We start from the raw sequence: 17,911 nt of genomic DNA, 5'->3' as shown, positions 1-17,911 counted from the left end.
GTGGAGGTTGTCTCTGCCCTTCCTCTTGCTATTAATGTATTTATAGAAGGACTTTTTGTTGTCCTTCACAGCAGAGGCCAGACTAAGCTCCAAATGCGCTTTTGCCTCCCTAATTTTCTTCCTGCAAGACCTAGCAACATCCTTAAATTTTTCACGGGTTGCCTCCCCTCTCTTCCAAAGGTGATACACCCTCTTTTTTTCCCTTAGTTCCATTAAAAGTTCTTTAACCATCCAGGCTGGCCGTCTGCCCCGGCGGCTCATCTTCCGGCACATTGGCACAGCCTGTCCCTGAGCCTTCAACAGTTCTTCCTTGAAGTAGGACCAGCTCTCCTGGACCCCTTTGTTTTTAAGGGCTTTATGCCAAGGAACCCTCTGAATTAGTTCCTTGAGTAGCCTGAAGTCTGCCCTCCGGAAATCCAGAGTGGAGGTCTTCTTGGTACCCCTCTTAGCTTGACCAAATAATGAGAATTCAATTATCTCGTGGTCACTGGCCCCTAAGCACCCTCCGACCACCACATCACCCACCAACCCTTCCCTATTGGTGAAGAGGAGGTCAAGAATAGCCTTGCCCCTGGTAGGCTCTCGCAGCACCTGGGATAAGAAGCTGTCCTCCATGCATTCTAAGAACCTCCTAGATTGCCACTTCTCTGCTATGTTAAGATCCCAGCAGATATCAGGCAAGTTGAAGTCACCCATGAGAACAAGGTCAGGCGATCTTGAGACAGCCTTAAGCTGCCTATAGAATGACTCATCAACATCCTCCTCCTTTTTGGGTGGTCTATAACAGACTCCAACCAGGATGTCAGCCCTGTTGGCCTTCCCTCTAATTCTTACCCACAGGCACTCAACCCGGTCGTCCCTAATCTCCGTCTCAATGGCATCTAGTGCCTCCCTGACGTACAGGGCCACCCCTCCACCCCTTCTTCCTTGCCTGTCTCTCCTGAAGAGCCTGTAGCCATCAATTGCAGCACTCCAGTCATGTGAGTCATCCCACCACGTCTCTGTGATGGCAACTACATCATAACTTTCATCCCATGCCCGTGCAAGCAGCCTCACCTTCCCCAGCATGCTGCAGAGGGTGCAGTACAGGAGCACAAAAGCAGCTGGCAAATTTCTCTGCCCAGAATATTGGCAAGCAGCTGCTTCTGTCCTTGCTCTGAGTGGGAGGATAAAGCAGAGGGATGATGCCTGTCCCAGGCCAAGGAGGAACCTTGCCTGTTCACAGCACCAGATGCTGTTGGGATGCAGGCTGAATGCTTCACGTGTCCCAGCCAGGAGCTGATCCCTTGGATTCTGTGGCAGCTGTTGTGCTTTTGAGGTTTCATTTATTTTCCTTTTGCAAAAGCTATCCCTGTCAACAGGACTGGATGAGTGGAGGTTCCTCCTTCCTGCCCAACCCTTTGTTCCCATCTCATCATGAATAAGTTTTGACATTCAGAGGAAAGCTTGGGAGCTTGTTTTTATCCTTTCTCCCTCCTTAATTCTCTCCACGAAAGCTGTCAGTTGGGTGGCATTTCTGGTGAGCTCATGGGATCTCATGCTATGGCATCCTGCAAGCAAGATACAAGGTGTGGTTTAGAACCTGCTCACAGTTGGTTTCTCCTCCACAGGCCTTTCCAAGGCTGTTTTACCCCTGCAGCAATGTATGGGAAACATTGAACGAGGTTTGTGCCATCCAGGAGGATGAAAAGAAGCTGGGGGCAAATTTATCTCCTCTTACTAGTGTGAGTTGCATATTAGGGATCTCTCAGAGCCTTGTTGCACCCCTAAATACCCTTAACAGGGAACTCTGGGGCTTGCAATGATATGTGCAGCACCTGGATCCCAGGTGCTGCTGGAGCTTGTCTGGGCTGTGTGATGGCCCATCTCTGTGTGATGACTCCATGTCCTGGGTGCTGCTGCAGCTCAGTCACAGAGAATCAGAGGATGCTAGGGGTTGGAAGGGACATCTGAATATCTTCAAGTTCAGCCCCCTTGCCAGAGCAGGATCACCTTAAGCAGATCACATAGCAACACATCCAGGCAGGCATTGAAAATCTCCACAGATGGAGACTCCACCACCTCTCTGGGCAGCCTGTTCTGGTGCTCTGCCATGCTCAAAGTAAAGAAGTTTCTTCTCACTTTTAGATGGCACTTCTATGTTCAAGGTTATGTCCATTATCTCTTGTTCTGTCACTGGGGACCACTGAGAAGAGTCTGGGTCCATCTTCCTGACACCCACCCCTTAGATGTTTGTAAGTTCAAGTAAGATCCCCCCTCAGCCTCCTTTTCTCTAAGCTAAACAGACCCAGCTCACTCAGCCTTTCCTCGTATGATAGATGTTCCAGTCTCCTTCTCATCTTAGTGCCTCTGTGCTGGACTCTCTCCAGTAGTTCTTTGTGCTTCTTGAGCTGGATTGCTCAGAACTGGACACAGCACTCCAGGTGAGGCCTCACCAGGGCAGAGTGGCTGGGCAGTAGAACCTCCCTGAGCGTAGGCCAAACTCAGCCTTTGCCACTTTGGAGAGGAATTTTAAGATGGTTTGTTGCCATGCTGGGCTGAGCCCTTTTTCTTCTCTGGGGGTACTGGTTGATATCAGGCTGAACATGAGCCAGCAGTGTGCCTAGGCAGCCAAGAAGGCCAATGGCACCCTGGCCTGCATCAAGAATAGTGTGGCCAGCAGGAGCAGGGAGGTCATTCTGCCCTTGTACTCAGCACTGATTAGGCCACACCTTGAGTCCTGTGTCCAGTTCTGGGCCCCTCAGTTTAGGAAAGATGTTGAGTTGCTGGAAGGTGTCCAGAGAAGGGCAACAAAGCTGGGGAGGGATTTGGAGCACAGCCCTGTGAGGAGAGGCTGAGGGAGTTGGGGTTGCTTAGCCTGGAGAAGAGGAGGCTCAGGGGAGACCTTCTTGCTGTCTACAACTCCCTGAAGGGAGGTTGTAGCCAGGTGGGGGTTGGTCTCTTCTCCCTGGCAACCAGCATCAGAACAAGAGGACACTGTCTCAAGCTGCGCTGGGGAGGTTTAGGCTGGATGTTAGGAAGAAGTTCTTCCCAAAAAGAGAGATTGGCCCTTGGAATGTGCTGCCCAGGGAGGTGGTGGAGTCACCATCACTGGAGGTGTTTAGGAAGAGACTGGCTGGGGTACTTGGTGCCATGGTTTAGTTGATGAGATAATGTTGGGTGATAGGTTGGACTCGATGATCTCAGAGGTCTTTTCCAACTTGGTTAATTCTATTCTATCATATTCTATCCTCTGCCAGTTTGTGAAGTTTGCCAACATTGAGGAGGACACCCCCTCTTACCACCGCAGCTACGACTTCTTTGTGTCCCGCTTCAGCGAGATGTGCCACTCTAGCCACGACAACCTGGACATCCGCACAAAGTGAGTGCTCTCAGCGGGGCATCCCTGCACCTCCTGCCTCTCTGAACGTTTCCTGGGGGCCCTTCCCTGTGCCCCCCAGCCTCTGCCTTTCCTGCTTTTGGGGAGAAGTTGCATGCAGGCTGCATGAATTGTCTGGAGAATGAATATGATGTGTTACTTTGCTGTATATTTCTGTGTATATATTGTAAATACTGTAAATTGTGTATATATCCCCCTGCATTTCCTAAACAGCTTGTAAATACAGCGTTCTTTTGCTCATCTGGCTGTGGTTACCTGTGGTAATTTTTTTCCTTCACTTTGTGGGGGGGAAAAGGCTGAGGCCTTCCCCTCAACCCGTGACAGAGTGAAAGCCTTCTTCTCTCAGGGCTAAACAACCCCAGTTTCCTCAGCTGATCCTCACAAGACTTATGCTGCTGTGCTGCAGACCCTTCACCAGCTTCATTTCCCTCCTTTGGACATGCTCCAGTGCACAGGGATCTCCCAATGCTTATTTTCCAAGCATTAAGCCTCACTGACTATATGGGAAGATGGAACAGGAGCTTAGAAAACACAGTGCAGTCCATATCCAGCCTCTGTTTCAGTGTTACATGTGTGTAAGAGAAGACGATCTGCATTTGTTGTCCTGAGAGAAGGGCAGCCATGCTCAATCTCATTATGGCTGTTGGCAGGACAGAGGTGCCTTCAGCCTTCCAATTTCTTTTCTTTGGGCAGAATATGAGCAGGTAACACCTGCAGCCTGCCCATCACAGGGCTGTTTCAGTGCCCCTTTAAGCATTTGTCATCTGGAGCTCAGAGCAGGAGCTAAAAAGGTTATTCTGTCCCCAAAAGGAAAAATGATGATGAGGGGAAGATGTCCTCCACTCTTAACAGAGTGAATATTGACTCAAAAAGTGCCTCCTGAAGTCTTGTGGTCTGTTATTTTCCACTCTAAAGGTGGTTACAGCTCTCTAGAGTGTGTTTGCTGTGATGGGAAATGTACCCCGGGGGTTAATTACAGCTTAAAGCAGCCAGATTCACGTTGTTTACTGCTGCCAAGGCTGGGCCTGGTAGTGAGGGATTTAAAGAGAAGCTGCCCTGTGAGGATGGCATGGCACCTGTGGCTGATACTGTGAAGCTCTGGGCATAAGACCACTGCTGCCAGAGACAAGGTTTGAGTAGAGCCCAGATGTCAGGTGGTGTTTGAGCACATGGTGTTGGTGCTGTTCCCAGAGCTGTCACACCAGGGAGAGGTTGCCTTGCAGAGAGGTGAAGCCTTGAGGTTCATAGAATAGTTATGGTTGGAACAGACCTTTGAGATCATCAAGTCCAACCACTAATCCAGTGCTGACAGGTCACCACTAGTCCATGTCCCTCAGGAACACATCTACACAGCTTTTCAGTCCCTCCAGGGGACTACCACAGTGAGTGGCACTTAAATGATTCTTATAACTGATACTGGCAGCCACAGTCCTGTTCCAGTGGTGGGACTCCACCACTGCCCTGGGTATCCTGGTCTAAGATTTTGCAACCCTTTCAGAGAAGAAATTTTTCCTCATGTCCAACCTAAATCTCCCCTGACACAATTTAAGGCCTTTTAATCTTGTTCTGTCACTTGTTCCTTTGACAAGAGACTGATCCCTACCTGACTCCAGCCTCCTTTCAGGGAGTTGTAGAGAGCAAGAAGGTCTCCCCTCAGCCTCCTTTTCTCCAAGCTAAAGAACCCCACTTCCTTCAGCTACTCCTCAGAAGACTTCAGACCCATCACCAGCTTTGTTGCCTTTCTCTGGACATACTCCATCACTCAATGTCCTTCTTGGAGTGAGGGGCCCCAAGCTGAACCCAATATTCCAGGAGCAGCCTCAGCAATGCTGAGTACAGGGGGCAGTGGCCACACTATTGCTGATCCAAGCCAGGATGCTGTTGGCCATCTTGGCTACCTGGCACACTGCTGTCTAGTCTTCAGCTGGCTGTTGACAAACACTCCCAGGTCATAGAATCATAGAATCAATAAGGTTGGAAGAGACCTCAAAGATTATCAAGTCCAACCTGTCACCCAACACCTCACGACTACCAGACCATGGCACCAAGTGCCACGTCCAATCCCCTCTTGAACACCTCCAGGGATGGTGACTCCACCACCTCCCTGGGCAGCCCATTCCAACAGCTAACAACTCTCTTTGTGAAGAACTTTCTCCTCACCTCCAGCCTAAACTTCCCCTGGTGCAGTTTGAGACTGTGTCCTCTTGTTCTGGTGCTGTCCTTTTCCACCAGGCAGTTTCCAGCCACTCTTCCACAAGCCTGGCGTGTTCATGGGGTTGTTGCGATCCAAGTGCAAGACCTAGCACTTGGTCTTGTTGAACCTCATCCCATTGACCTTGGCCCACTGATCTAGCCTGGCATGATCCCTCTGTAGAACTTCCTGAACCTCTAACAGATCAACCCTCCCACCCAACTTACTGAGGGTTCCTTTGATCCCCTCATCTAGATCATTGACTGGCCCCAGCAGTGAGCCTCGGGGAACATCACTTTATGACCCCCTGCAATTAGCTCCATTCATTACACCTCAGGGAGGTTTGTCTCCCAAGACCAAGCTCACCTCCTTTTAACACTGCAGACTTACAGGGTGGTTTTCTTTCTTTAATAAGGAAGTAATGCAGAGGACTCATTATTTTCACTTCAGCTTCAGGGCACTGGATGCTGCTGGCCAAATTGCTCTGGAGACTGGGAGAGAGGAATTGTGCAGCTCCTGTAATTAAGCAGGAGCAGACTGCTTTTCTGAGCCCTTGGTCCTGCTCAAAGCTCCTGCCTCAAGAACTGTGCCTCAGTCTGATTATTGCCTTGATTAGATCTGCTAAATGCTTTGGGAGCCCTCAGAGCAGGTTATTTAATGCCTTCATTCCTGCTGATAAGCACGTGGCATCTCTCTCAGGCATTAGCAGAGTGTGTTGAGGGGCTGGTTTCAGAGCTGGGAATCTTGCTGGATAGGGAAATTTTTATTCATGACCCTATTGACTAGAGCAAGGTAAAGGTTTCTGGACCCACATGTCCAAAAGCACCTCAGTTTCCATGGAATCCAGTATCCCATGGGTACATCTCAGCTCTGTGGCTGCTTGGAAAGGGGGAAATGGGAGCACCCTCCAAGCATGTTGGGGAACAGAGACTTCCCAGGTGCAAATCCAGTCCTTCAGAGAGGCCAGGCTCGCTGGTGCCACCTCTCCATCCTTAGTGGAGATGCTGTGGAGATGCGTGGCTGCTGCTTGCCCTGGGCACCTGCCAGGAAGGATGATGGAGGGAGGCCAGCTGCTGCTGCCAGGATGGTTTTGGGTGGTTCAGAGCCTTTTCTACTCATGTCTGTCAGGCTGTGGGAAGCCACAGGGATAGAACCACAGAATCATGGAATCATAGAATTTGTTTTGATTGGAAGAGACCTTTTAAGACCACCAAGTCCAGCCATTAACCCAGCACTGCCAGGTCACCACTGAAACACATCCCACAGTACCACAGCTACATGTACATGTCTTGTACTGTCCAATCCCTTTTTGAACACCTCCAGGGGTGGTGACTCCACCATTGCCCTGGAAAGCCTGTTCTAGACCTTGACAACTCTTTTTTGAAACTATTCTTCATTGTATCCAACCTAAACCTCCCTTGGCACAACTGGAGGTCATTTCCTCTTGTCCTATTCTTTGATTCCTTGGGAGAAGAGATCGAACCTCACCTTGCTCCGACTTTCTCTCAGGGCAGGAGGATTTCCCTGTGGTCTGGAAATGGGAATTGGGGCATTGCCTGCATGAAGCCCTCCAGCAGCCAAGAAATCATAGAATTATAGAATAAATAAGGTTGGAAAAGACCTCAAAGATCATCAAGTCCAACCTATCACCCAACACTTCCTGACTACTAAACCATGGTACCAAGTGCTGCGTCCAATCCCTTTTTGAACACCTCCAGCGATGGCGACTCCAACACCTCCCTGGGCAGCACATTCCAATGGCCAACAACTCTCTCTGTGAAGAACGTTCTCCTCACCTCAAGCCTAAACTTCCCCTGGCACAGGTTGAGACTGTGTCTTCTTGTTCTGGTGCTGGTTGCCTGGGAGAAGAGACCAACCCCCACCTGGCTACAACCTCCCTTCAGGTAGTTGTAGACAGCAAGAAGGTCTCCCCTGAGCCTCCTCTTCTCCAGGCTAAACAATCCCAGCTCCCTCATGAGTGTCTCCTGTCCAAGGTCTTGCCCAGCTTGATCCCTGTGTGTATGTGAATGTAAAGCTATCCCATTTGCTTTAGAGATAGGAAGCACTTTGGTGTCATTTTGTTCCCTAGGATCCGGATGTCTGGCATTAAAGGCCTGCAAGGAGTGGTGAGGAAGACAGTGAATGATGAACTCCAAGCCAACATCTGGGACCCACAGCACATGGACAAAATTGTGCCCTCGCTACTCTTCAACTTACAGAACGTAGAAGACACTGAAAGGTGAGCTGGATGCTGCTGTCATGAGCCACCTACTTTGACAGAAGCTTTGGGGTCCTGGAGTGGCTCTTGGCAAGGTTTTTCAGGGCAGAGGTGTTGCAGGATGATGATTTGTGTCTGCAAATCCTGTCTGAGATCCTGTGAGTACTCCACTGAAGGAGACAAAGATGGGAGCAGTGGCTGACACCCTGTAAGGCTGTGGTGTCATTCAGGAAGACCTGTACAGACTGGAGAGTTGGGTGGAGGGGAACCTCATGGAGTTTAACAAGAGCAAGTGTGGGGTCCTGCACCTGGGGAGGCAAAACCTCATGCACCAGTACAGGTTAGGGTTGCCCTGCTAGAAAGCAACTTTGTGGAGAAGAACCTGGGTCTGCTGGTGTACATCAGCTTCCTCATGAGCCAGCAATGTGTCCTTGTGGCCAGGAAGACCAATGGTCTCCTAGGATGCATTCAGAAGAGTGTGGTCAGCAGGTTGAGGGAGATTCTCCTCTCTAGTCTGCCCATAGTGAGGCCACAACTGCAGTAGTGGGTCCAGTTCTGGGCTCTCCAGTTCAAGAGTGACAAGAAATTATTGGAGATAGCCTCTGCTGCAAGAGGCTACAAAGATGTTGAGGGGACTGAAGCATTTCTGTGAGGAGGAAAGGCTAAGAAGTCTGAGGCTGTTTAGCCTGGAGAAGAGCAGCCTGAGAGGGGATCTTCTCAATGCTGATCAATAGCTAAAGGACAGGGTCAAGAGGATAGGCCCAGACTCCATTCAGTGGTACCCAGGGACAGGACAAGAAGCAGTGGGCACAAACTGGGATGCAGGAAGTTCCATCTGAACAGGAAGAAAAACATCATCCCTGTGAGGGTGCTGGAGCACTGGAACAGGTTGTCCAGAGAGGTTGTGGAGTCTCCTTCTCTGGAGAGATTCCAAACCTGCCTGGACATAATCCGGGGCAGCCTGCTCTGGGTGACCCTGATTTAGCAGAGGGTTTGGACTAGATGGTCCCCAGAGATCCCTTCCAACCTCCACCACGCTGGGATTCTGGGATTCTGTGAAGGATGCTGCATGTGATAGGAACTCTGTGCCCCCAGTGCAATGAAGGTTATTGCAGTAGGGCACCATGGCTCCTGTGAAACAGAGAACATTCCTGTGCAGTTTGAAAAGGCTCTGAGCTGCCTGTTTTGAGGGATTCCTGCTTAAGTGCTACAGAAACTGTTTTAAAGCCAGACAAGGAATCTCAGGAACTGAGATATGGCTTTACTTGCTGACCCTCCATTCTCTTGGTGTGACTTCTCAGCAGCTGTGTGCTTGCCACCAGCTGGGTGTTTGATGGGGAGCTGCTTAACAGAAGCACAGAGCAGCAAAACAGGCATGAATTCCTCCTGGGGTTTTTGTTCTCAAGGTTAAGAGGGACCTTTCAGACTTGGGAAGTTGGCTTCTGGCCTGATGACTTTTCATTTTGTTCTTCTAAACTGAAGCATCAAGGTGATAAAAGCATTTGTGGTGTTTGTGTGGTGGCAGACAAGCCCAAGTGTAGAAAAAGGGGATAGATCACAGAATCCCAGAATTGACCAGGTTGGAAAAGACCTTTGAGGTCATCAAGTCCAACCTGTATATCTGTAAGATGGATCTCCTCTGGGGTGTGCATATTCAGGGTGACTTGTGCCCGGTCATGACTGCTTTACTTTTTCTCCCCTGGGCAGCTGTGTCCACCCTGGGAGGATGTTATATCCCATGTCCTCACCCCCCCTCAATCCCCAATAACATCCTTCCTCCTGCAGCACTGTGCTCCATGATCATTCCTCCAGCCCCAGGGATGCAGGGACTGTCCCTGCTGCCTGGCACAACCTGCCACTGCAGGCAGGGCCATCCTGGCACGTCTCCCTGCTCTCTGCCATCCGTGCACACATGCTGCTCTCTGCTCTGGTTCCAGTCCAGCAGCACTTTATCACTGAGCACTGCTGGGATGGAGCTACCCTGTCTGTCTGACAAGGTGACATCAACCTGCTGTGGGGTGACTGTGGGCTCTGTGAGGGGTAACCCAGGAGGTGCAGGCAGGTGCCATGACCATTTTGCTCCAGCCGTCCCCGGCTGGCTTCTGTGCCTCTCCTGCTGTCGCACGCTCAGCACTGCTCTCACCGCCCTCCTCTGCTTTCACAGCCGCTCCCCCTCGCTGCTGCAAGCCACTGAGAAGGAGAAGGAGAGTCCTGCAGAGCTGGCTGAGAGGTGTCTGCGGGAGCTGCTGGGCCGAGCGGCCTATGGCAACATCAAGAACGCCATCAAGCCTGTCCTCATGTAAGTCGGGTGTCCCTCGGGTCTGCCCCAAGGGAAGCTGAGGCATGGGCAAGCACCTAGCGAGGGGCAGAGCTGGGTGAAGGTTCCTCAGCACGCTGCTGGAGATGGGCGCTGGGTTTCAGGCTTCGCTCTTGTCTTTGGATGCAGTGGCACAGGATAGATAGCTGTCATGGAGAAAAGTCAGCTCGTGTCCCTGCCCTTGCCTGCAGGGATTCTTCCCTGATGCTTCTGGCCATCCCTGGTCCTGCAGGGTCTGAGGGACTGACAGTTTACTTTCCCCTCTGTCTGCATCTCCTCCTCAGCCACCTGGATAACCACTCACTCTGGGAGCCGAAGATCTTTGCCACTTGCTGCTTCAGGATCATCATGTACTCAATCCAAGTGAGGAGCTGGTGGGACTCTGCCTGGTGGCACTGGCTGGGGACACAAGTGCATGCTTGGAGGCTCCAGCTTCGGCTTCCATGCCTGGGCTGAGTCAGAGCCACCATCGCTGCATTGCTGCATCCCGGCAGCGCCGAGCCCGAGCGCTCGCAATGATCTTGGCCGCCACGATGGGCTGAGGACAGGCAGGGGGTGGGTGTGTGGCAGTGTGGGCTGGGCTGGGAGTGTGGGAACGGGCTTGTGGGTGTTAGCCTGGCTATGTGCCAGCCCTGTATGTTTTAGGATGCTGCTTGTGGAGCTTCTATCTCAGTCCCAGGAGTGATTCATGGAATCACAGAGCTGTTTTACTTGGAAGAGACCTTTAAGACCATCAAGTCCAGCTGTTAACCCAGCACTGCCAGGTCACCACTAGACCACGTCCCTCAGCACCACAGCTGAGCAGAGCTGAGGAGGGACTCAGTGCAGGATTTGTCCCTGGTAGCCATGTGGGTTATAGAAACAGGCTGTCACCTTGTGCATGCAGCACCCACAGCGCTGTGGGACCTGGTTTGGTGGTGGTCTTTGCTGTGCTGGGTCAGTGGTTGGACTTGGTAGCTGTAAAGGTCTTTTCCAGTCTAAGCAATTCCATGGTTCCATGATTCTGTGATGTTCATGCACTCTTTCTAGCCTCAGCACTCTCATCTCGTGATCCAGCAGCTCCTGGGGCACCTGGATGCCAACAGCAAGAGTGCAGCCACGGTGCGAGCAGGCATCGTGGAGGTCCTTTCAGAGGCAGCTGTGATCGCAGCCTCTGGATCTGTTGGTAAGTGGATAAAGTGATCCTCTCCATACATCCCTTCACCTTTTTGTTGTGGTAGGAGCGGTGCTGGAGGTTTGGACTGGGCTCTGGCATGTGAGCTGATGATGGAGGCTCCAATCTGGAGCATACAGAGGTGCTGGGGATCTGTTCTGTGCCATTTCATAGAATAGTTTTGATCCTTTCTGGAGTGGGGGGCCCAAAAGTGAGCTCAGTATTCGGGGTGTGGCCTCACCAGTGCTGAGTACAGGGGGATGATCACTACCCTGGTCCTGCTGGCCACACTGTTGCTGATCCAAACTAGGATGCTGTTTGTGTTCTTGGCCACCTGGGCATGCTGCTGGCTCATCTTCAGGCCCTCATGGTGCTCCTGGAAGGACGCTGCTCTCCTGCTGTCTGGCCAAACTGTTTTTCAGTCTCTTTATGGAGTGGTGTGGCACATAAACCACACTGTCCTTTGGGAAAATACAGCTTCCATCTCCATGTGGAAAACTGCAGCTGTCCTCTAACCATGCTCCACCATCTCTCACCTCTCACCACTCCAGGCCCCACAGTACTGGAGGTGTTCAACACCCTGCTGAGGCAGCTGCGACTCAGCATCGACTACGCACTGACTGGGAGCTACGACTGCGCTGCCGGCATCAGCACCAAGATCATCAAGGAGCATGAGGAGAGGATGTTCCAGGAGGCTGTCATTAAAACCATAGGTGGGGTGCTTTGCAGTGCCTGGAGTGGGTATGGGCTTGTGCTGGTGGGTGGGTTTATCTGCAGGGTTATCTGGGGTGAAACAAAGTCACCCTCATCTTAGCAGTGGTGATGTGAGGTGATTTCTGTCTGCTGTGACAGGTTATCAGCAGATGGCATTGCAACCCTGGGCATCCCTAGCAGGGCTGCTGAGCACAGGGAGAGTCATACACTTGTGGTGTCATTTTGGTTGGAAAAAGACTTAAAAATCCTCAAATCCAACTGTTTACACAGCACTGCCAGGTCACCACTAAACCATGACCCTTCACACCACATCTACATGGCCTTTAAATTTCTCTAAGGATGGGGACTGCCCTGGGCAGCCTGTTCCAGGCCTTGACAATCCTTCCAGGGAAGAAATTGTTCCTCATGTGCAACCTAAACCTCCCCTGGCACAACTTAAGGCCAATTCCCCTTGTTACATTGCTTATTCCTTGGTGTGGTGGATTGAGAGAAGGCCTAGCTCTCCCTCCCCCACAAAAGAAAGAAACCACAGCTAGCCCAGTTGGAGAAGCAAAGGATATGCTATATTTACAAGCAATATGAAATGCAGGTTGTATATACACAATATATACAGTATTTACAATATATATACAGAAATATACAACAAAGGGAAAAAAATACAGGAACAAAACTCCCTCCTCCGGACAGAGGAGGGTTCCCCCCCTGTAACCCCCTCTCTCCCCCTACCTCCCCTTTTTCCCAAAAAGGGTTAGAGAGAGAAAAGGCAGTTATTAAAGAAGAGAATTCTAATTAGTCCTCCAAGCACATGCAGAGATTAGTTTTGCTTATCTGTTACTCAAGGTCATTCTGGCTAGTTGTGCAGAAGCAGACAGGCTGGAAAGGGAGAACAGAGAGGAACTGAGAAAGATTTCCAACTGAACTAAAACTTAAAAGTTGCATTCTACCAATCTACCAATGAAATTCATTTAGAATATCATGTTTTCATTTTGATACCAAAACATTCACCCAGAGAGTGTCCCAGCACTGTCCCTTTCTTAAAGGCACAGCCTCAAACGGTCACACTTGGAAGAAGAGACTGATCCCCACTTTGCTCCAACCTCCTTTCAGAGGGTTGTAGAGAGTGAGAAGATCTCCCCTGAGCCTCCTTTACTCCAGGGTGAACAATCCCAATTCCCTTAGCTACTCCTCACAAGACTTGTGCTCTAGACCCTCCACCACCTTTGTTGCTGTTCTTTGGATGTCTTCCAGACCCTCAGTGTCCTCCTTGGACTGAGGGGGCCCCAAACTGAACCTAGTATAAGAATGTAGCCTCACCAGTGCCCAGTAGTGGGGTACAATCCCTGTCCTAGAACTGCTGGACACAATATTGCTGATCCAAGCCAGGATGCTGTTTGCCTTCTGAGCACATGCTGGCTCATTCATCTTCAGCTGACTGTTGACCAGCACCCTGGGGTATGGGACCCTGAGGAAAGGAAGGAGAATGGGGAATGAGAATGCTGCAGCTGCTGAGGATGATAAATGCACCAGCCCCAAGAAAGGAAAAGGCAGAGAGAGGTGTTGGCATCTCAGCCTCGCCCTGCCTGGGCCTGGGACTGCCTGACCCAGGGGGAATTTTGATGCCTCTTGAATCACCCTGAAGAAAAAGCTGCCTATGGTTGCTGGATCCTGGAAGGCCTCGTCCTTTTCCAGTCTTGCTATGAGGGTCCTGCTTCCAGCTTGGAGCGGGGCACACAAGCAGATCCCATTGCATTGGCTTGTGCCTTGCACACAGCCAGCTCACTCTTATCCTCACAGGGTCCTTTGCCAGCACGCTACCCACCTACCAGCAGTCTGAGGTGATGGTCTTCATCATGAACAAGGTGCCACTGCCCTCCTCACAGCACTCCATCGAGGATGGCAAAGCTGGGTGAGAACTGATGCTTTCCTCACTCCTCATCCTCCCCCTAACCCTGCTCTCCCTGCTGCTATCCCATGTATAAGGCTTTGAAGCCAGTGCTGAAAGTGCTGGGGAGGTTCTCAAGCCATCACTTTGGGGACAGAGTGGGACATGGGCATACTGTCAGAATAGAATAGAATAGAATAGAATAGAATAGAATAGAATAGAATAGAATAGAATAGAATAGAATAGAATAGAATTAACCAGGTTGGAAGAGGCCTTTGAGATCATCGAGTCCGACCCATCATCCAACACCATCTAATCAACTAAACCATGGCACCAAGCACCCCATCCACTCTCCTCCTAAACACCTCCAGGGATGGCAACTCCACCACCTCCCTGGGCAGCACATTCCAAGGGCCAGTCACTCTCTCTATGAAGGATTTCTTCCTAACATCCAGTCTAAACCTCCCCTGTTGCAGCTTGAGACTGTGTCCTCTTGTTCTGGTGATGTTTGCCTGGGAGAAGAGACCAACCCCCACCTGGCTACAACCTCCCTTCAGGGAGTTGTAGACAGCAAGAAGGTCTCCCCTGAGCCTCCTCTTCTCCAGGCTAAGCAACCCCAGCTCCTTCAGCCTCTCCTCACAGGGCTGTGCTCCAAATCCCTCCCCAGCTTTGTTGCCCTTCTCTGGACACCTTCCAGCAACTCAACATCTTTCCTAAACTGAGGGGCCCAGAACTGGACACAGGACTCAAGGTGTGGCCTAACCAGTGCTGAGTCCAGGGGCAGAATGACCTCCCTGCTCCTGCGGGCCACACTGTTCCTGATCCAGGCCAGGATGCCATTGGCCTTCTTGGATGCCTGGGCAAACTGCTGCTCATGTTCAGCCTACTGTCAACCAGCACCCCCAAGTCCCTTTCTGCCTGGCTGCTCTCCAGCCACTCTGACCCCAGCCGGTAGCACTGCATGGGGTTGTTGTGGCCGATGTGCAGAACCTGGCACTTGGATGTGTTAAATCTCATGCCGTTGGACTCTGCCCATCTGTCCAGCCTGTCGAGGTCCCTCTGCAGAGCTCTCCTACCCTCTAACAGATCAACTCCTGCCCCCAGCTTGGTGTCATCTGCAAACTTAGCGATGATGGACTCAATGCCCTCATCCAGATCATCAATAAAGATGTTAAAGAGCATGGGGCCCAGCACTGATCCCTGGGGGACTCCACTAGTGACTGGCTGCCAGCTGGATGTGGCACCATTCACCACCACTCTCTGGGCTGGGCCCTCTAGCCAGTTCCTAACCCAGCTCAGAGTGCTGCTGTCCAAGCTATGGGCTGACAGCTTGGCTGAGCATGGAGAGCTTCCTCTGAAGAGCAAGGGAAGCTGAGCAACATCTGATTCATGGTTAAAGTATTTTGCTGTCTGCTGCAAACATGATGACAAGGAGCACTAGAACACCAGAGAGGCAAGGGGGAGAAATGTTTACAGGCTGTGGTGCTGCAGGTACCTGCTGAGAGAGGAGCTGGTTTCTGGGGTGTCATCCCAGGATTAGCCTGGAACTAAAAATAATATTCAGGGGTGTGACTTAGAATGGTAGAATTGATTTGGTTAGAATACACCTTGAAGATCATCAAGCCCAAACATTAACCCAGCACTGCCACATCACTGCTAAACCATGTCCCTCAGCACTACATCTCTATGCCTTTTCAAGCCCTCTAGGGATGGTGACTCCACCACTGCCCTGGGCAGTCTGTTCTAGGCCTTGACAGCCCTTTTGTGGAAGAAATTGTTCCTCATGTCTATCCTAAACCTCCCTCAGTGCAACTTGAGGCCATTTCCTCTTGTCCTGTCAAGTGTCCACATTTCAGCTGTCTTGAGGGCAGTGAGGTGGCCAGTGGTGAGCAAGAGCTGGCCATAGCTTTTGAGAGGCTTGTGTATTACTTCACGGGACTGGCTTGCACATTGCGGCCTCCCCACTCTGAGTTGCCTCTGAGCTTTTATTAACACTGAGCGGGAGGTGATATTTATATCCAGCAGTGGAGGAAGAGAAGGAAGGGAAAACACCCAAACAAGATAATTGCTTGAGAAGTGTGGGAACAGACCATGAGAGCTATTTGAGGTATCAGCTCTGAAACATGTAGTTAAGGAGCAAGCAGCCCTTGATGCTATATTTATCTTGGCTGTACGGTCAGGCTCTTTCCACTTGTCTGTGGTGGGAGAAGAGGCTTTGCTGGCTGGCTGATGGGAAGTGCTCTGCTCCTTGCTCACACAGGGGTGATTCCTGATGCCTGCCCTCGGTCCCAGTTCACGTGGTGGGAGATGTGCTGGGTGCCATCCAGCCAGGGCAGCTTTCCTCACTGCAGGAGTATGATTGGGCTGCTAGCCCCAGAATGGCTGTGCTCTCGTGGAATCATAGCATCACACAGTGGGAAGGGACCTAGAAAGGTCTTCTAGTCCAACCAATTCTGCAGGCAGCAGGGACATCTGCAACCAGACTCAGAGCCATGTCTAACATGACCTGGAATGTTTCCAGGGATGGGGCATCTACCACCTCTCTGGGCAACCTGGGCAAGTGTCTCACCACCCTCAGGAGAAACAGTTTCTTCCTTCTATCCAGTCTGAGTCTCCTCTCTTTTAGTTTAAATCCATCACCGCTTGTTTTGTCACAACAGGCCCTGCTAAAACATCTGTTCCTATCTTTCACCTTGGCCACCTTTAAGTATTGAAAGGCCACAGGAAGTTTTCCCTGGGGCTTTCTCTTCTGCAGGATGAACAGCCCCAACTCTCTCAACCTCTCCTCATAGCAGAGGGGTTCCAGCCCTCTGATTATGTTTGTGGCCTCTTCTTGACCCATTCCATCAGGCCCATGTCTTCTCAGTGCTAGACTGGCTGTGCCAGGCCATGTGTTACTGCTCCTTTATTAGCTCATGAGCTTTCTCCAGCAAGAATAGAATAGAATAGAATAGAATAGAATAGAATAGAATAGAATAGAATAGAATAGAATAGAATAGAATAAAATAGACCAGGTTGGAAGAGACCTTCAAGATCATCGCGTCCAACCTATCATCCAACACCACCCAATCAACTAACCCATGTAACCAAGCACCCTGTCAAGTCTCCTCCTGAACACCTCCAGTGATGGCAATTCCACCACCTCCCCAGGCAGTCCATTCCAACGGGCAATAACTCTCTCTGTGTAAAACTTCCTCCTGACCTCCAGCCTGAACCTCCCCTGGCGCAGCCTGAGACTGTGTCCTCTTGTTCTGGTGCTGGCTGCCTGGGAGAAGAGACCAACCTCTGCCTGTTTACAACCCCCCTTCAGGTAGTTGTAGAGAGCAATAAGGTCACCCCTGAGTCTCCTCTTCTCCAGGCTAAGCAACCCCAGCTCCCTCAGCCTCTCCTCATAGGGCTTGTGTTCCAAGCCCCTCACCAACTTCGTTGCCCTTCTCTGGACTCGTTCCAGCAAGTCAACATCCTTCCTAAACTGAGGGGCCCAGAACTGGACACAGTACTCGAGGTGTGGCCTAACCAGTGCAGTGAACAGGGGCAGAATGACCTCCCTGCTCCTGCTGGCCACACTGTTCTTGATGCAAGCCAGGATGCCATTGGCCCTCCTGGCTGCCTGGGCACACTGCAGGCTCATGTTCAGCCTACCATCGACCAGCACCCCCAGGTCCCTCTCTGCCTGGCTGCTCTCCAGCCACTCTGACCCCAGCCTGTACCTCTGCATGGGGTTGTTGTGGCCGATGTGCAGAACCTGGCACTTGGATGTGTTAAATCTCATGCCATTGGACTCTGCCCATCTGTCCAGCCTGTCGAGGTCTCTCTGCAGAGCCTCTCTACCCTCCAGCAGATCAACTCCTGTCCCCAGCTTGGTGTCGTCAGCAAATTTACTGATGATGGACTCAATGCCCTCATCCAGATCATCAATAAAGATGTTGAAGAGGATGGGGCCCAGCACTGATCCCTGGGGGACTCCACTACTGACTGGCCGCCAGCTGGATGTGACACCATTCACCACCACTCTCTGGGCTCGGCCATCCAGCCAGTTCCTAACCCAGCTCAGAGT

At 51.2% G+C, this 17,911-nt stretch overlaps 1 protein-coding gene across 5 annotated transcripts in view; it reads left to right on the top strand.

Annotated features, from left to right (window-relative positions):
* EFR3B (EFR3 homolog B) overlaps positions 1-17,911 on the top strand; it is an 89,978-nt gene that overhangs the window by 63,929 nt on the left and 8,138 nt on the right. For 4 of the 5 annotated variants that reach the window (XM_068143149.1, XM_068143150.1, XM_068143145.1 and 1 more), the window contains exons 5-11: positions 3,240-3,361; positions 7,660-7,809; positions 9,953-10,087; positions 10,390-10,468; positions 11,135-11,270; positions 11,810-11,971; positions 13,767-13,878. In XM_068143149.1, the coding sequence (XP_067999250.1) occupies positions 3,240-3,361; positions 7,660-7,809; positions 9,953-10,087; positions 10,390-10,468; positions 11,135-11,270; positions 11,810-11,971; positions 13,767-13,878 (896 nt within the window). The remainder of the gene's footprint in view (positions 1-3,239; positions 3,362-7,659; positions 7,810-9,952; positions 10,088-10,389; positions 10,469-11,134; positions 11,271-11,809; positions 11,972-13,766; positions 13,879-17,911) is intronic. The other variant, XM_068143148.1, reaches the window with a different exon arrangement.

This window comes from Melanerpes formicivorus, unplaced genomic scaffold (assembly GCF_026170545.1).
Source record: "Melanerpes formicivorus ecotype bairdi unplaced genomic scaffold, bMelFor1.0.p_v2 SCAF_9, whole genome shotgun sequence".
Taxonomy (NCBI): Eukaryota; Metazoa; Chordata; class Aves; order Piciformes; family Picidae; genus Melanerpes; species Melanerpes formicivorus.
Note: the sequence above shows the minus strand (reverse complement) of the source record. Positions and strands in the feature narration are given on the sequence as shown.